Here is a 17,968-nt window from a genome sequence, read left to right on the forward strand (position 1 = left end):
CAATATTAGTTTCCTGATTTTGATAACTGCACTATAGCTAAGTGAAGATGTTAGCATTAGGGGAAGCTGAGTGAGGATACATGGGAATGCTCTGATTATTTTTGCAAGTTTTCTATAAATCTAAAAAGGTTTTTAAAAATGAGAGCCCACTGTCTTAATTTGCATTACTACTCTGAGCATTTGTCTTAGTTTATTGGTCATTTACATTTTCAACAAATTTCCTTCTCCAACTTTTTTACTGGATTTTTTTTGTATACTAAAAAGTTATATACATTGTACACTAAAAAATTAGCTCCTTGTATGGGATAAATATATTTTCCAGTTTGTCTTTTGAGTTTTCTGAATGGTGAGCTTATATGTATATGTGTATATGAATGTTTTTCTTTTCTTTTTTTTAGAGACAGAGTCTTGCTATGTTACCCCGTCTGCTCTTGAACTCCTACCCTCAAGTGATCCTCCTGCCTTGGCTTCCCAAAGTGTTGGGATTACTAGCATGAGTTATCGTGCCTGGCCTATGGATGTTTCTAACTGATTTCTGCTGACCTGTGGGCAGAAAATAAGGAATAATAGCAAAGTGGTTTAAGTTTCCAACTGTAATCAAAAGACTACAGAATAAAAACACTACTTAATGGAAATGGCTGCCTCTCCAAGTTTTTTTTTCCTCCATAAAAATAACATTTATTTAAAAAAATTACACACAGTAAACTTCATTCTTTTTGGTGTACAAGCCTATGGGTTTTGATAAATGCACATACTTATATAACTACAATACAGATACAGAAAATTTCCATTATTAAAACAAATTCCTTGTGCAACCACTTTGTAGTCAAGGAGCATTCCAACCTTAACCCCTGACATCCATTGAATTTTTTTCTCCATCCCTATTGTTTTGCTTTTTGAGAAACTCATATGGATGGAATCAAACAGTAAGTAGCCTTTTGAGTTTGGCTTCTTTTACTTAGTAAAATGTATTTAAGATTCATCCATGTGGCTACATGTATATTTCATTAGTTTTTATTGCTGAGTAGGATTCCACTGTATGGATATACTACAGTTTATCTATGCACCAGTTGAAGGATAGCCTTCATTTTTATGTTCCTTAATTGCAGTGGTCTTTAGGTCTAGTAAAAAGCAGAGGTGAGATTTTCTACCTAACAGAAAGCAGTTCCTTCTAAAAATGTCCAGCTTAGAAGTATGCCCCGGGTAACATGTGCAGGAGGCTACACCAGGATAATTTATTCCTTGTCACTTAAACAATATCTGAAATTGGAGTGTTAATCCTAAGTGAGCAGTGTATCAAAGAAATAGGAGTTTGTTCTGAGTATAGTCAGATAATATCACCAGAGTAGGCCTGAAAAATATTCTGGAAGCCATGCCATTGGCAGAATTTAAAAAAAAAAAAATTTAGTTAAAAAAATGCTGAAAAAAGTAAAAATCACCCTGAATCACATCACGTTAAAAATTTTACAAAGTGAAAGTCCTCCTTCAGCCTGTTCAATCCCACTTCCAAAGGTTTACAACTTTCTATGTCTATTTCCCAGCTTTTTCTTAAATTTATTCAGAAATATCTATATATACATACTATACATATATTAATGCTTTTGTATAAAAATGTATTCACACTATATATATTTCTGCATCTTGTTTTTTAACTTAAAACACAACCTTGGACATGAGTACAGGTCATCATATATTCATAGATACACTTCACTATTTTAATAGCTGCATAGTATTGTACTAAATAGATGTGTCGTAAGTCATTTACCCATTTTCCTACCAATGGACATCCCTACTTTTGAGAGTTTTATTGAGATATAATTAATACACCACACAATTCACCCATTTAAATTGCACAATTCCTGGTTTTTAGTATATTCAGAGTTGTGAAATCACCACAATCAATTTTAGAACATTTTCATCAACCTCTAAAGAAACTTCATACACTTCAGCTATTACCCCCAGCCCTTCCCATTCCCCCAAGCTCTGTGTCAGCCCTAAGCAACCACTAATCCACTTTCTATCTCTATATATTTGCCAATTCTGGATACTTCATAGAAATAGTATCATATAACATGTAGTCTTTTGTGACTGTCTTCTTGCACTGGGCATATTCTGAGTTCTTCCATGTTGTAGTATGTGTCAGAAGTGTTCCCTGCTCTTCTACTTTTTGAGAGTTTGTGAAGAACTTGTATTATTTTTCATGAAAACTTTTTCAGAATTCATTTAAGAAGCCATTTGAGCCTGGGGTCTTCTTTATGGGTATCTTTTAAAATACTCATTTAACCTATTTACTTGATACGGGTTTATTCAAATTTTCTATTTCCATATTGGTTTCGGTAGTTTGTATCTTCCTAGGAATTTGTTCACCTCATCTAGGATAATTTATTGACATAAAATTATTCATAATATGCTTTCAAAATCTTTTTTATTTCTACAAGGTCAGTAGAAACGTTCCCTCCTTTATTTCTGATTTTAGTAATTTGATTCTCCTTTTTTCCTGGTCAATCTAGCAGAAGGTGTGTCAGTTTTATTGATCTTTTCACAGAATCAACTTTAGGTTTCACTGATTTTTCTCTACTTTTTTTTTACTCTATTTCACTTGTTCTCATCTAATCTTTTGTATTTCCTTCTTTCTCCTGGCTCTAGGTTTAGTTTGCTCTTCTTTTTCCAGGGTCTTAAGGTGTAAAGTGAGATTAGTGTTATGATCTTTCTTCTTAAGTATAGGCATTTATAACTATAAATTACACTGCAAACATCGCTTAAGCTGCAAGTTTCGGTTTGTTGTGTCTTCATTATCATTCATCTCAAAGAATTTTGTAATTTCCTTTATGATTTTTTTCTTTGATGCATTGGTCATTTTTTTTGTTGTTGTTCTTTTGTTTTATAGAAACAGGGTCTTGCTGTGTTGCCCAGGCTGGTCCTCAATTCCTGGCCTGAAGGGATCCAAGGGATCCTCCCACTTCAGCCTGGCAAAGTGCTGAGATTCCAGGCATGAGCTACTGCATGCAGCCACTCACTTACAAGTGTGTCTGATTTCCACATATTTGTGAGTTTCCCAACTTTCTGTTATTGTTTTCTAACTTCATCCCATGTGGTCAGAGAACATGTTTTGCACGATTTCAGTCCACTTATATTTATTAAGGCTTGTTTTATGCTTAAACTTATGGCCTACTTTGGAGATGTTTCATATGCATTCTGATGTTGATGTATTATACATATGATGTTTCATATATATTCTGATGTTGGGTGGAAAGTTCTACAGATGTCTTTTAGGTCAATTTGCCTTATAATGTTGTTCAAGTTTTCTATTTCCTAGTTTATCTTCTGTCTAGGTGCTCTATTATTGAAAAAGGGGTATTGAACATTCCAACTCTTTTTATGGACTTATCTATTTCCTCCTTTCCTTTCAGTTTTTGCTTCATGTATTTTGGGATCTGCTGTTAGGCGCATAAATATTTATGGTTGTTACATCTCGCTGATGGATTGACCCTTTTATCATATAAAAATTTTACTCTTTATCTCTAATAACTTCTTTTTAAGTCTATTTTGTCTGGTATTAGAATAGCCACTCTAGCTTTCTTATGGCTTTGTGTGGTGTATTTGCTTTCCAGCCTTTTACCTTTAATCTCTTTCTATCTTCTAAAGTGTGTCTCTGATAGATGGCATGAAGTAGAATCAGACTTGCTCTGACAATCTCTGCCTTTTGATAGTATTGCTGAATCCATGCATATTTACTGTTATTTTGATATACGAAGATTTACGACTGCCATTTTACTGTTTGTTTTCAATGTGCCTCAAGCTTTTTGCTTCTCCATTCCTTCTTTTGCATTGAGTATTTCATAGTGTGATATTTACATTTCGTTAATAATATTTTTTATTTTTTTAAAGATATTACCTTAGTGGTTGCTCTAGGGCTTACCATACACATCTTAACTAAACTAACAGGATTCCGATAAATACTAACTTAATTCCAAAGTAACAATCCTATTCCTATATAAACCCACCCCCTCTTTGTGGTATTATTGTTATACATGTTATTTCTATACATTATAAACCTAACACACATTATTATAATTACTTAATATAATTTTACATCTTTAAAACAAGCTGAGAGAAGAATGTTTATAGATTTTTTTTTATATTAAACTTATTTCCTATTTCACATTCTCTCCATTTGTTCCTGTCGATTTGTGTTACCATCTGGAATCAGCTCTTTAGTACAACACAGTTTTGCTTCTACTCAGCTTCTTTGCCCTGTTATTCGCAAATATATATTTTATATGTTATAGGCCAAACAATGCAACTATATACATATTGTTTTATACAATTGCTTTTTACATTAGTTAAGAGAAAAAAAATGCATAGATTGTTTCTGATAATTACATAATTATTTTTGCCTGTGCTCTTTTGCTGCATGTGCGTAGATTCAGATTGCTGTCTGAGGTCACTTGCTTTCAGCCCGAAGAACTTCCTTTTGTATTTCCAGTAAGTCAAGTCTGCCAGCAACAAACTCTCTTAGTTTTTGATTATGTGAGATGTTTTATTTCACCTTCATTTTTGAAAAATAATTTTAATGTATATAGGATTATTGGTTGACAGTTATTTTCTTTGAACGCTTTGAATGTGTTATTCCACTGCCACTGCCACTGTTTCTGAGGAGAAGTCAACTGTTAATTTTATTTGAGTTCCTTGGTAAGTGATGGCTCATTTTTCTCGTATTGCTGTCAAGATTTTATTTTTGGGTTTTCGCATTTTTCTTATGATGTATCTGTTTGTAATTTCTTTTTTCTTCTGGGATGTATAGGTTAATGTCTCTCATCAAATTGGGGGTATTTATAGCCATTAATCCTTAGAATATTTTTCTGCTCCTTCTTTTCTCTTCCTTTTTTCCTGTACTCCCATTACAAATATGTAGGAATGCTTAATGGTGTCACACAGGTTCTATACTCTTGTTCAATTTTATTCATTTTTTTTCTTTCTGTTCTTCAGCCTGGATAATATCTCAGTTCATCTTCACAACCCAATGAGGTAAGTAGCATTACTATCCTCACTTTATAGATGAAGAAAGCGAGGCTCAAATTAAGTGACTTGCCAAGGTCACTGAATGTTAAGAGTGGCTGTACAGGTCTGACTCCAGTTTGTACTACTTCCTCTATATATATTGTCTTTTTATTTTCCAGAAACCATAAAAAACAACTGGGGGATTTGTGACTGGCATCCTCTATCTAGAGAACTCTTTCTTCCCACTTCCCTTTGGTATTCTTTGCTAGTATGTTCCTCTTCTAAAATTCATATGCCTAATATTTAACATATATTAGACACTTAATCAATGTTTATTGCTTTGAATTCAATGATTACTCAATGGTTGCTAGCTTAAATGGCTATGAGAACACCAACATTTTGATCTAAAAGATTTCACTAGAAAAATATATAGCTTTTTGAAGACTGGTAACTTGTGGAGGAAGCATTCATTAAATATGTCAACTGACTTATGAAACTACCTACTATTACTGATGAGAGTTCTGACTTAATAGCATTTGTTGATGCTTAGGCCTGGGGTCCTGCTCTTTTATTTACTAGGTGGATGAAATATGGACAAATGGGCTCTAGTAAAGAAATATTTCAACATTCAATTAGTTTTTTATTTCTGTATATAGGAAGCAGTCTAAGAAAGAATGTTATCCCTAGGGACAAATATTGAGGACCCCAGAAAAATTATAAAGATTTTTAAAAATCCTTAGGAATAATTCCTTGTAATTATCCTGAGAAAATAATACTCTTAGCACTCTACCGTTAATACTCAGCATATCATCTGTCCCATATAGTTGTCGATTATATAATAGAAAATGTTTTCTACTAGTTCTTTCCAAAAGTTGAAAGGGGTTTCCTGAATTACTTTTTTCCCCTCCCTCAGTTAGTTTTTCCTCTTCAACTCCAAACAAGCTGATGTCTATACATAAATCCTAGATCCAAGATTCCAACACAAGAAAGACCATCCAAGACCCACAATCTATATCTATTCTAGCTACCACTTATTTCTGTAGTGCTACCTGTAGCACATGATACGAGAGAAGTAGCTTGGAGGTTTGACCGTTGCTTTTTGTTCTTTCCAAACTCTATCACCAGTATTTTCCCACGTAGTTTATATCCATTTACTAGATGCAATGCTTGCCATGCTATCTCCTCATCTAAAAGAGAAAGAATAAATATCAATTTACATAGGACTTAATAATTCAATTCTATTCCGGGTCTAGTATTGGTTATTTTGCCTTGGAGTTAAATGTAAGCTATAAGGCCATATAATTATTTGATTTTATCATTTTTTCTATAATCTCCCATTTGCATTATTCAGCAAAGAAACTAATGGCTAAAAATAATAATAAAAACTCAAAATGAGTGTCTGAGGGTGTCTCCTAATTCAAAGAAATAAGTAGAGAAACAAGGATACAGGCAATGTGCTAAAGAATTCTAAGCTATTAGTAATTATACACAAGCCTCTATCTTAGGTAACTGATTATAGGTACTGTGAGAACCAAATTATTTTCAAAATGAGTAACACAAATAAAATAAGTTATCATGTTATTAAGGGCACCTTGCCACTTTATGTTTTTCAGCTGGAGAGTGGTTCTGGGCCACCTTACTGGGATAAATAAGTTTAAGAAGCCTTGCAGGTATATGGGTTGAAATGTGAGAATATATACTATATGCCGGGAGTATTCGACTTATGGGTCTAAGAGCCTGGATGTAAGAAATAAGGAAGGGGTGATTTATGGCCAAGAGTTTGTGGTATCATAAGTAGACAAATAGACTAAACCAATTTTGTTTCATATATATATGAAACAAATATATACTACAAATTTTTTAAAGTGTATAGCTTTTAAGATTAGTGAAATAGCTACACATTTTAAAGTCCTTGCTTTATAAAGCCTTTTTATTAAGTATTTTTTCAATTAATACATCATATCATGTGGAGTACCCATAAACTGTTTTTTAAATTCAAAAGGGGTTCTTATCCTTGAAAAAACTGAAAACTACTGATATAGAGGATTTAAAAATCTTTAGTATGATAGGAAAGATGGTACAAGACTGTATGAAGACAATGGAGGGGGTCTTAGCAGTACTCATGTGCAAAATCACTTGCCTACACATAGATTAATAGGCTATTTAGAAATGACAATACTTTAGGGACAATGAATGGTACAGATCCTACAAAGCCTCCCCACAAAACAACATATTATCTGGTCTGTCACAGAAGCTAAATTCTTATATTATTCTTCCCTTTGGACTAGAAGCCATGCATTAATATGCAAATAATATTTAGAAGACTATCATCATCTACTAATTATGAATTAGTATTAAATTAGTACATTAGCTTGCACTCACTGAGTCCTAAAGGAACAGGGCATAAGGCAAGTACATGTGTTCTGATCAGAATACTAATACATTAATTAATGAGTAATCTATTTATAACTTGGAATAGAAATCCTATCGTCAGTGAAGGGAGTATAGATTTTGGTAGGGTAAGAAAGAAGTATCAAGACTGGGAAAAATTGAGGACGCTGGGGTAATGTGGTCATGCATTGTCAATGGAGGAGAGGAAACACAGAAAGAAACACTGAAAACATATTTCTGTTCCTTCTCTAGTTCTCACATGCTGTGGAGAAATCAAAGGACTATATCTAAATTAGAGAGGTTATAGGTAGTCTCTAGTGAACTGAGGGGCAACTGAGTAATCATCTGGATGAAATTACTTACTGGGAAAGGTGATGAAAGCCTGGCCCCTCATTCGTCCAGTCATCATTCGGAATTGAATTGGAGGTCCTTTTTTCTCCTGGAACCGAGCGAACAATGACACAAGATCTCTTTCAGTCACCCGAGGGCTAAGATTCTTCAGGTATAACACCTAAAATAAATTGAGGATCAACCAAAATATCATATAAAGGAGGTAAGGCAACTCTTTTCTTCTTCTTTTTGTTTTTTTGAGACAGTTTCACTCTGTCACCCAGGCTGGAGTGCAGTGGTGTAATCTCGGCTCATTGCAACCTCCGCCTCCTGGGTTCAAGTGATTCTCATGCCTCAGCCTCCCAAATAGCTGGGATTACAGTCATGTACCACCACACCTGGCTAATTTTTGTATTTTTAGTACAGATGGGGTTTTACCATGTTGGCCAGGCTGGTCTCGAACTCCCAACCCCAGGTGATCCAACCACTTTGGCCACCCAAACTGCTGGGATTATACGCGTGGGCCACCGCTCCCAGCCATAAGGCAACTCTTTCATTATCCTTAGAATTAGTTTCACATAAAAACGGTAGATTGAACACATTCATTTAATTTCATTCCACCCAGAAAACTCTCTAAAACTATGGGAACCTTTTTTTTGTTGTTTGTTTTTTCAGAAAGAGTCTCACTCTACCAGCCAGGCTGGAGTGCAGTGACATGATCTCGGCTCACTGCAACCTCTGCCTCCCAGGTTCAAGCAATTCTCTGCCTCAGCCTCCCGAGTAGCTGGGATTATAGGCGCCCAACACTATGCCCAGTTAATTTTTGTATTTTTCTTAGAGACGGGGTTTCACCATGTTGACCAGGATGGTCTCGATCTCTTGACCTCGTGATCCACCCGCCTCGGCCTCCCAAAGTGCTGGGATTACAGGCTTGAGCCACCGCGCCCGGCTACTATGGGAACTTAAAAAAACAAAAAACACAAACCAATAAGGTCAGGAGGGACAAGAAAAGGAGATAACAGCAATAGTCTGGAAGATGAAAAACTGGATGAGCAGGAACCAACTCAGCACACTGAAGAAAGCTGAATTTTAAGCTGGTAGTGCAGAAAGATAAGAACCCACCTGTCACCACTTAAGAATCCTGAAATAGTTCCTGAACTGACTGTTTCACTTACCTTCAGAAATAAATGTGAAAGGATGGGGTTAAAATAAGGCAGCTGGGTTGAAGGCTGTCTAAAAGCCAATTTGATCTTTAAATACCCTCCCTCACAATATACTATGGGGTAAAAGAAAACTTGCCAATCTTGGTAGAATACTTGAGGCTTATCGTCAGAAGACAAGGAATGCCATACATAGTTGAAGATCTGAATATTGTTTCTGAAAACAAGGAGACTAAGAGAAAGAATGCATACTAAATGTTGAGGTGCTCCGAGACCTTGCCATTTGGCTCCTAGAATGCTGGTAGTACCCTCATAACAAAGAGTTTGGAACAGTATTCTCTGGGAAAACTGGTAAGTCCTAGGAGGAAAGATATACAAATACTGACTTGGGATGAGGAATTTCTCCAACAAATGGCCCAGCCAGACCACTTTAAAGTGAAGCTCAAAGTTAACAAGTGCCACTTGTGTGCTTAGAGATTCCAATCTGCTTTTTGGTCCCTACCTATAAAGTTGGGCATGGATTATCAGGCAACTTAGGAAATCCTCTAATGTTAAAGAGAGAACACAACAAACATACAGAAAAGAAAAGAAATAGGAGGAAAAAACTTCAACAAACCATAACTAATATCCCCAGAAAAATAAGATAAATTATTCCACCTATTAGGCATGGGACGGTAGATGCGGTGGCTCACCCCTGTAATCCCAGTGCTTTGGGAGGCTGAGGTGGAAGGATCGCTTGAGTCCAGGAGTTTGAGATCAGTTTGGGCAACACAGAGAGACCCTGTCTCTACAAAAGAGACAGGGTGGCATGTGCTACTTGTAAGCAAGTAGCACGTGCCACCACAACTGGCCAACTTTACAAGTCTCAGCTATTTGGGAGGCTGAGGCAGGAGGATTACTGGAGCTCAGGAGTTTGAGGCTGTAGTGAATTACGATCACACCACACCACCACACTTAAGCCTGGGCAACAGAGTGAGACCCTTTCTCAAAACAAAACAAAACAAAAAAAAACAAAACAAACAAATCAAGAGAAGTAAAATGAGCTCTTATATGTGACTGAACTTAAGATGTTATCAGCTTCAAACAGATTGCTTTACCATGCCCTATACCTATAAGAGATATACAGAGGAAAATGAGAAATATATGAAAGTACGTCACTACCAAAAAACCCAATGAACCATAAAGGAAGACAGCTGACAGAGAGACAAAAGACCTAAAAGAGAGACAGAAAAAAATGAACAAATGTTAATAGTAAATCCTTTGCTAGCAATAGTTACATTAAATATTAATAAACTCCCCAAAAACAGAGTACCTGAATGGATAAACAAGATCCAACTACATGCTAGCTATTCTATGAGGCCAGGATTACCCTGAAACCAACCCAGACAAAAACATTATAAGAAAAATACAGACCAATATCCTTAATAAACACATGTAAAAATCCTCAACAAAATATTACCAAACCAAATTCAATAGCACATTAAGAAGATTATACAACATGACCAAGGGGGATTTATCTCTGGGATGCAAGGATGAATCAATATACAAAAATTGATCAATATCACATATTAATAGAAAAAAAGATAAAAAATTATATGATCATCTCAATAGATGCAAAGTATTTGATAAAATTCAACACTGTTTCATGATGAAGACACTCAACTACTAATAAAATGAAATTACCTCAACATAATAAAGGCCATATATGTAAAGTCCACAGCTAACACAATATTCAGTATTAAAAAACTAAAAGCCTTTCCTCCAAGATCAGGAACAAGGCATGGATGCCTACTCTCACCACTTCTATTCAGCATAGTACTGGAAGTTCTCGCCAGAGCAAATAGGCAAGAAACAGAAGTAAAATGCATCCAAATCAGAAAGAAAGAAGTAAAATTATCTCTGTTCACAGTTGAAATGATCATACATGTAGAAAACACTAAAGACTCAACAACAACAAAAGATTAGACATCATACTAAACAGAGAAAAGCTGAAAGCTTTTCCTCTAAGAACTGGCAAAAGACAACAATGCTCACTCTACTCTCACTACTCTTATTCAACACAGTAGTGGAAGTCCTAGCCAGAACAATTAGATAAAGGAAAGACATAAAAGGCATCCAAAGCACAAAGGAAGAAGTCAAAATATCCCTGTTTGTAGACAACATGATCTTATATACAGAAAAACAAAACAAAACAAAAAACCTAAGAAACTCTACCAAAAAGCTCTTAGAACAGATACACAAATTCCGTACAGTTGCAGAATACAAAATCAACATACAAAAATCAGTGGCATTTCTATACATGAACTGCGAACTAGCTGAAAAAGAAATCAAGAAGGCAATATTTATAATAGCTACAAAAAGCAAAATAAAATACCTAGAAATAAATTCAATCAAGGAGGTGAAAGGCCTCTACAAGAAAAACTACAAAACATTGGTGAAAGAAAGTGAAGAGGATATAAAGAGAAAAATCAGTTGTGGTTTCTATACACTACTAATGAACAATATGAAGAGAAAATTAAGAAAGTTATCCCATTTACAACAGTATTGAAAAGAATCAAATACTGAACAGAGGACTTAACCAAGGAGGTGAAAGACTTGTACTCTGAAAATTATTACAAATGTTGCTGAAATAAATTTTAAAAAACACAAATAAATGAAAATATACCCTGTGTTCATGGATTAGAAGACTTAGGATTAATATATCCATACTATCCAAAGCAGTCTACAGATTCAATGCAATCTCTATCAAAGTCCCAATGGCAATTTTTACACAAATAGAAAAAAACAATCCCCAATTTCATATAGAACCGCAGATGACACCAAATAACCACAACAATCTTGGGAAAGAACAAGGCTAGAGGCCACACACTTCCTTATTTCACAATATTTGATTACAAAGCTACAGTAATCAAAACAGTATGGTATTGGCATAAAAACTGGACAAATAGGTCAATGGAACCAATTTGAGAGCCTAGAAATAAACCCATGAAGCTACAGTCAACTGATCTTCCACAAGTATGCCAAGAATACAACATGAGAAAAAGATACATCGGATTATCCAACATTATTTTAGTTTGTTGCACAAATTCTTCCAGCTTCAGTCATTGGAAGCTCTTTCATTAGCATTTCCTTACTTTCTGGCACTACAAGATGTGCAAGGCTTATCTTGTATATTTCCCACCCCAATATTAGAAGCAGCCATTTCTCTAAGGAGCCCTAGTTCATTTTATTAGAGAATCGTATTAGAAACCAAGATATGGATACTGAGCAAGCTCACTGCTACTGGGGTGTCCTTTCATTTGGGTCCTTTCAGCTCACAGAACAAAAAATATGTGTTTATACTAATCCATATATACAAAAACACATATAAATATTTCTATATGTAACCACTTGTATCTATATTAAGTTAAACATGAGTTCATCCTGATGTCTCCAACTGTAAACCATTATCACATGGATCATTCCAGCTTCCTCCCTTTACTTATCTGTGATTCCAATAGTGAGAAACCTGGCTCTCACCATCTGCCATCCATTTACTTAATTGTTCCATTCCATTATGCATGTATAACAGTATCAGAATTGTTACTCCCCAAGTAACCAGTACCCCCCATGGGACATAACCTTATCAACAAGGCTACCGTGCTTATGTGAAGTTCCATTTGCTTTTAGTCTTTCAGACTCCACATTATTTCCAAAGATGCTTAGTCCAGCATCTTTTCCCCAATCCTTTCAATGAGGTTGCTTTATATATTTGTAATACAGTTAGATTCTCTTCTCACTGTCTGCATTCTTTCCTAGGGTCCCTCAACCTCCTAAATGAGTTTTTAACATTTGTATACATTAAGTGTCATTCTTTGTGCTATGTAGTTTAACGGGTTTTGACAAATGGATGTCTTGCCTCTACAATTACAGTATTCTACAGAATAATTTGGTCTAAAAATTCCCTGTTTTCATCTACTCCTCCCTTCTCCATTCCCCTCAAACCTTTGGCAGGCATTTAGTATCTGTCTACGTTTTCCCTCTTCCAGAATGTCATATAATGAAATCATACAATATGTAGTCTTTCCATACTAGCTTCTTTCAGCTATTAATATGTATCTAAAGTTCTTCTATGTCTTTTTGTGGCTTGACAGTGCATTTCTTTTTATTGCTGAATGATACTCCATTGTATAGATCTGCCACAGGTGAATGTCTCCATTAACTTATTGGAAGACATCTTGACTGCTTCCAGTTTTTGGCAATACGAATAAAGTTACTATGAACATTCACATGACAGTTTTTGTTGAACACTGGCTTTTCAAATCAGTAAGTAGGAGTGTAGTAGTTGGACTGTTGGTAAAACAATGTTCAGCTTTGTAAGCAGTTGCCAACCTGTCTTTCAAAAAGGTTGTAGTTCCACCAGCAATGAATGAGTCCCAGCCTTCATTACTATGAAATATATCCATATAAAAAAAACTGCAGCCAGGCACAGTAGCTCATGCCTGTAATCCCAGCACTTTGGGATGCCAAGGCAGGCAAATCACTTGAGGTCAGGAGATCAAGACCAGCCTGGCCAACATGGCGAAACTCCATCTCTACTAAAAGTAGAGAATTAGCCGGGCATGGTGGCTTGCACCTGTAGTCCCAGCTACTTGGGAAGCTGAGGCAGGAGAATTGCTTGAACCCGGGAGGTGGAGGTTGCAGTGAGCTGAGATCACACCACTGCACTCCAGCATGAGTGACAGAGAGTGAGACTCCATCCCCAAAAAACTAAACAAACTGCACGTTTATCTTCTGCATCTATAATTTCTTAAAAAGTTCCTGTTGATCTGCATCCTTAATAGGATTTGGTATTGTCAGTTTTATGGTGGACTTTAGCCATTTCTAGTAGGTGTGTAGTGGCATTTCATATTTTTCAACTCTGATGACAAAGATGAGCTTCTTTCTGCATGCTTACTTGCCATGTATATATGTTCTTTGGTGAGGTGTCTGTTCTTAGTTTTTACCCATTTTTAAATTGAGTTGTATTAATATTGTTGAGTTTTGGTAATTCTTTGCATACTTTGAATGCAAGTCTTTTATTAGATATGCATTTTGCAAATATTTTTCTAGTCTGTGGCTTCTCTTTTGATTCTCTTAAAATGCCTTTCATATAGCAGAAGTTTAAAATTTTAATAAAATCTGACTTATCAATTGTTCCTTACATAAACTGTACTTTTGGTGATATACCTGATAAATACATCATTAAACACATTAATCTTTTTTCTTCTAGAAGTTTTATAGTATTGTGTTTTATGTTTAGGTCTATGATCCATTTTGAGTTAATTTTTATGAAGGATGTAAGGTTTATATCTAGATTCATTTTTTTTGCATGTGGATATTCAGTTGTTCTAGCACCATTTGTTGAAAAGAGTATTCTTTCTCCACTAAACTGTCTTTGATCCCTTGTCAAATATCAATTTACTATATTTATGTGGGTCTAATCCTTAGGTCTCTATTCTGCTCCATTGATCCATGTGTTTTTTTCCCCCATCAACACCATGCCATGCTACTTGATTATAGTAACTCTTGAAGTTGGGTAGTGCCAGTCCTCCAAATTTGTTCTTCTTCAGGAAGTGTGTTACATGTTCTGGGTCTTTTGTCTTTTCATATAAACTTAGAATCAGTTCCTAAATATCCACAAAATAGTGTACTGGGATTTTATTGGGATTGTGTGGAATCTACAAATCAATTTGAGAAGACTGATATCTTAACAATGTAAGTCTTTCAATCCAAGAACACAAAATGTCTGTTTATTTAGATCTTCCTTAATTTTTCATCAGTTTTATACTTTTGTGCATATAGAACTTGTACATTGGTAAATTTATACCTAAGTATTTCATTCCTTTTTGGTGCTATTGTAAAAAGTGCTGTTTTTAATTTCAAATCCCAATTGTTCATTTCTGGTATAGAGGAAAGCAATTGACTTTTGTGAATTAATCTTGTATCCTCCAAGCTATACTAATCTAGTTCCAAGAGTTGTTTGTTAGTTTGTTTTTTTGGCCAGTTCTTTGGGATTCTCTACACAGACATACATGTTACTTGTGAACAAAGAAAGCTGTATTTTTTTTCCTTCCCAATCTGTATACTTCTAATTTCCTTTACTTGTTTTATTGCTGTAGCTAGTACTTCTAGTACAGTGTTGAAAAGCAGTGGGGAAAGGGGACATTTTTGCCTATTTTTGATCAAAGTAGAAAGCATCTAGTTTCTATTAAGTATGATGTTAGCTGTGGGTGTTGTAGATATTCTTTATCATTTTTTGTTTTCATTGTACTGTCTTTATCTGGTTTTGGTACTAAGCTAAGGTTGGTCTCATAACATGAGTTAAGAAGTGTTCCCTCTGCTTTTTTTTTTTTTTCTGAAAAAAGACTGTAAAAAATGAATATTATTTTATATGCTTCAATTTTCACCCTTCTCTTATCCCTATCAATTGTACTTCGTTTTATAATGTTTTTAGTAATTGCCTTAGAGTTTGCAATACACATTTACAACTGATCTAAATCTACTCTCAAATAAAACTATACTACTTCCTTGATAGTGCAAATACCTTATAACAGAGACAGATTTGTATATATATACTAATTCTTGCAACCAATCCCTTATAATGCTGTTACTCATTTCACTTATCCATCTGCTATAATTATCTAACACATTCCTATTACTTTAAAAAGTTGTATTTTAGATCGTTTTAAAATGAGAAAATAAAAGATTTTATTTTACCTTAATGCATTCTTCTATGCTCTTCCTTTCTTTATGTAGATCTGAGTTTCTGACCTATATAATTTTGCTTATCTCTGGAGAACTTTTTTCGAAAGCATTTTCTTCCTACAAGGTGGGGTTTACTGGTGAAATATTCCCTCACTTTTGTTCGTCTGAGAAAGTCTTCATTATTTTTCCTTCACTTTTGAAGGATCATTTTTTTCTTCCTGGATAAATAATCCTAGGTAGGTGTTTTCTTTTCTTTTTTTTTTAATTGTACTTTAGGTTCTGGGGTACATGTGCAGATCATGCAGGATTGTTGCATAGGTACACACATGGCAATGTGGTTTTCTGCCTCCATCCCCCCGTCACCTACATCTGGCATTTCTCCTCATGTTATCCCTCCCCGACCTCCCCACCTTCCCACTGTCCCTACCTTGGCGCCCCCCAACAGACAGTGTATGATGCTCCCCTCCCTGTTGCCATGTGTTCTCATTGTTCGACACCCGCCTATGAGTGAGAACATGCAGTATTTGATTTTCTGTTGTGTCAGTTTGCTGAGAATGATAGTTTTTGACACAAATATTTCACTCTACTCTCTTGCTCGCACAGTTCTGATGAGAACTTCTGATGTAATTCTTATCTTTGTTTCTATATAGGTAAAGTGTTTCTTTTCTCTAGCTGTTTTTAAAATCTTTTGTTTTTCGGTAGTTTGAACATGATATGCTTAGGTGTAGTTTTGGTATTTATGAGTATTTGGTATTTATCCTGCTTGGTGTTCTTGGAGCTTCCCAGATCTGTGGTTATCTGCTATTAAGTTTGGAAAATTCTCAGCCATTATTACTTCAAATATTTCTTCTCCTTCTTTTTCTCCTTTTGGTATTCCAATAACATGTATGTTATACTCTGAAATTGTCCCATAGTTCTTGGATATTCTGTTCCTTTTTTTTCAGTCTTTACTGATTCCTTCCTTGGCTGTTTCCAACTGACTGATGAGCCTGTCAAAGGCATTCTTTATTTGTTACAGTGTTGTTGATTTCTAGCAACTCCTTTTGATTCTTTCTTAGAGCTTCTCTCTGTTTACATTAGCCATCCAGTCTTGCATGTTATCTACTTTCATTCATAGCCTACTTAGTATATTAATCGTGGTTATTTTAAATTCCACATCTGATAATTCCAAAACCTGTGTCATAACTGAATTTGGTTCTCATGCTTGTTTTGTCTCCCCAGACTTTGTTTTTGTTTGTTTAGCATACATTATAATTTTTTTTTGTTTTAAACTGGACATGATCTATCAAGTAATAGGAACTGAGCCAAAGAGGCTGTTAGCATGAGGTTTTATGTTAATCTGGCCAGGAGTTGGGCTGTGCTTAATGTTTGCTGTAGCTGTAGGTATCAGAAGTTTTCATTTCTTCTACTGTCTTTTTGTCTCCCTTGTTTCCTTTGTGCTTACAAAAAACAAACAAACAAATCTCCTTAAATAGAGTCCGACCCTTGCAGGTCTTTCAGCTATAATCCATGGTTATTATACTGAAGCCCTGTTGATGTGGTAGCAAGGTGTGAAAAGTGAAGCATTCTTCATTCGTATGATGAAGTCTCAATCTTTTAGTGTGCCTATGTCTCCAGCCTGTAACCTTCACAAGCATTTCACAGCTTTTTTTCTCTCTCTCTTAGATGAGACAGGAAAGCCAGAAGAGCCTGGAGTTGGATAAGGCTTTGGTAAAGTTTTCTTTGTGGGATAGCCCTTTGCTAGGTAGAAAGTTCTGGATACACTTAAAAATGATTGTGTTTCCTCTCTTCATGCCAGAAACAAGAGATTTTTTTTTCTTAGCTCTTTACCTTGAACCTTGTGGGGTTTCTGGAAGTAAAAAAATCCTCTAAGACTATGGCCCCTCAGGAGTTTTGTCATTCCCACACTAGTCTACACTCTACCTCTAGCAATTTGTCAGTTACCACCTAAGTGTTTCTACCAGTTTATGGCACCAGTGCCTTTTGCTCCTGATAAGCAAATCTAGGATGTGATTTTGTGTAACTGTCTGTTTCTCCAGATTTCAGGGTTGCAGTTTGTCCTGTGACTTCAATTTTCTGCTGGGTCTAAGAAAAGTCATTGATTTTCAGTTTGTTCAGCTGTTTTTCTTATTGTAAGACAGGAGTGATGACTTCTAAGGACTTCACATGTTGAAGCTGAAACTAGAAATCTGCAACTAGTTATTTGTATTCAAAATTATGTTTGTGAGTTTCATCCACATTGATACCTATAATTCTATTTTATTCATTTTCTCTACTGTATAGTATTCTAGTTTATAAACATACCATGTTTTACCAATACTCCTAATGAACATGAATGTTTCTCACAAACAATATTACAA

The 17,968-nt window shown here is 35.3% G+C and overlaps 1 protein-coding gene across 2 annotated transcripts in view; it reads right to left on the reverse strand.

Moving 5' to 3' along the window:
• Positions 1 to 657: 657 nt before the first annotated feature.
• Positions 658 to 17,968, reverse strand: part of RBM41 (RNA binding motif protein 41) — a 51,209-nt gene continuing 33,898 nt past the window's right edge. For both annotated transcript variants that reach the window (XM_017546447.2, XM_017546446.2), the window contains 2 exons: positions 7,756 to 7,903; positions 658 to 6,188 (listed from right to left, as the gene is read on the reverse strand). In XM_017546447.2, coding sequence (XP_017401936.1) covers positions 6,022 to 6,188; positions 7,756 to 7,903 — 315 coding nt within the window. In that variant the 3' untranslated portion in view covers positions 658 to 6,021. The remainder of the gene's footprint in view (positions 6,189 to 7,755; positions 7,904 to 17,968) is intronic.

Source organism: Cebus imitator, unplaced genomic scaffold (genome assembly GCF_001604975.1).
Source record: "Cebus imitator isolate Cc_AM_T3 unplaced genomic scaffold, Cebus_imitator-1.0 Scaffold189, whole genome shotgun sequence".
Lineage (NCBI taxonomy): Eukaryota > Metazoa > Chordata > Mammalia > Primates > Cebidae > Cebus > Cebus imitator.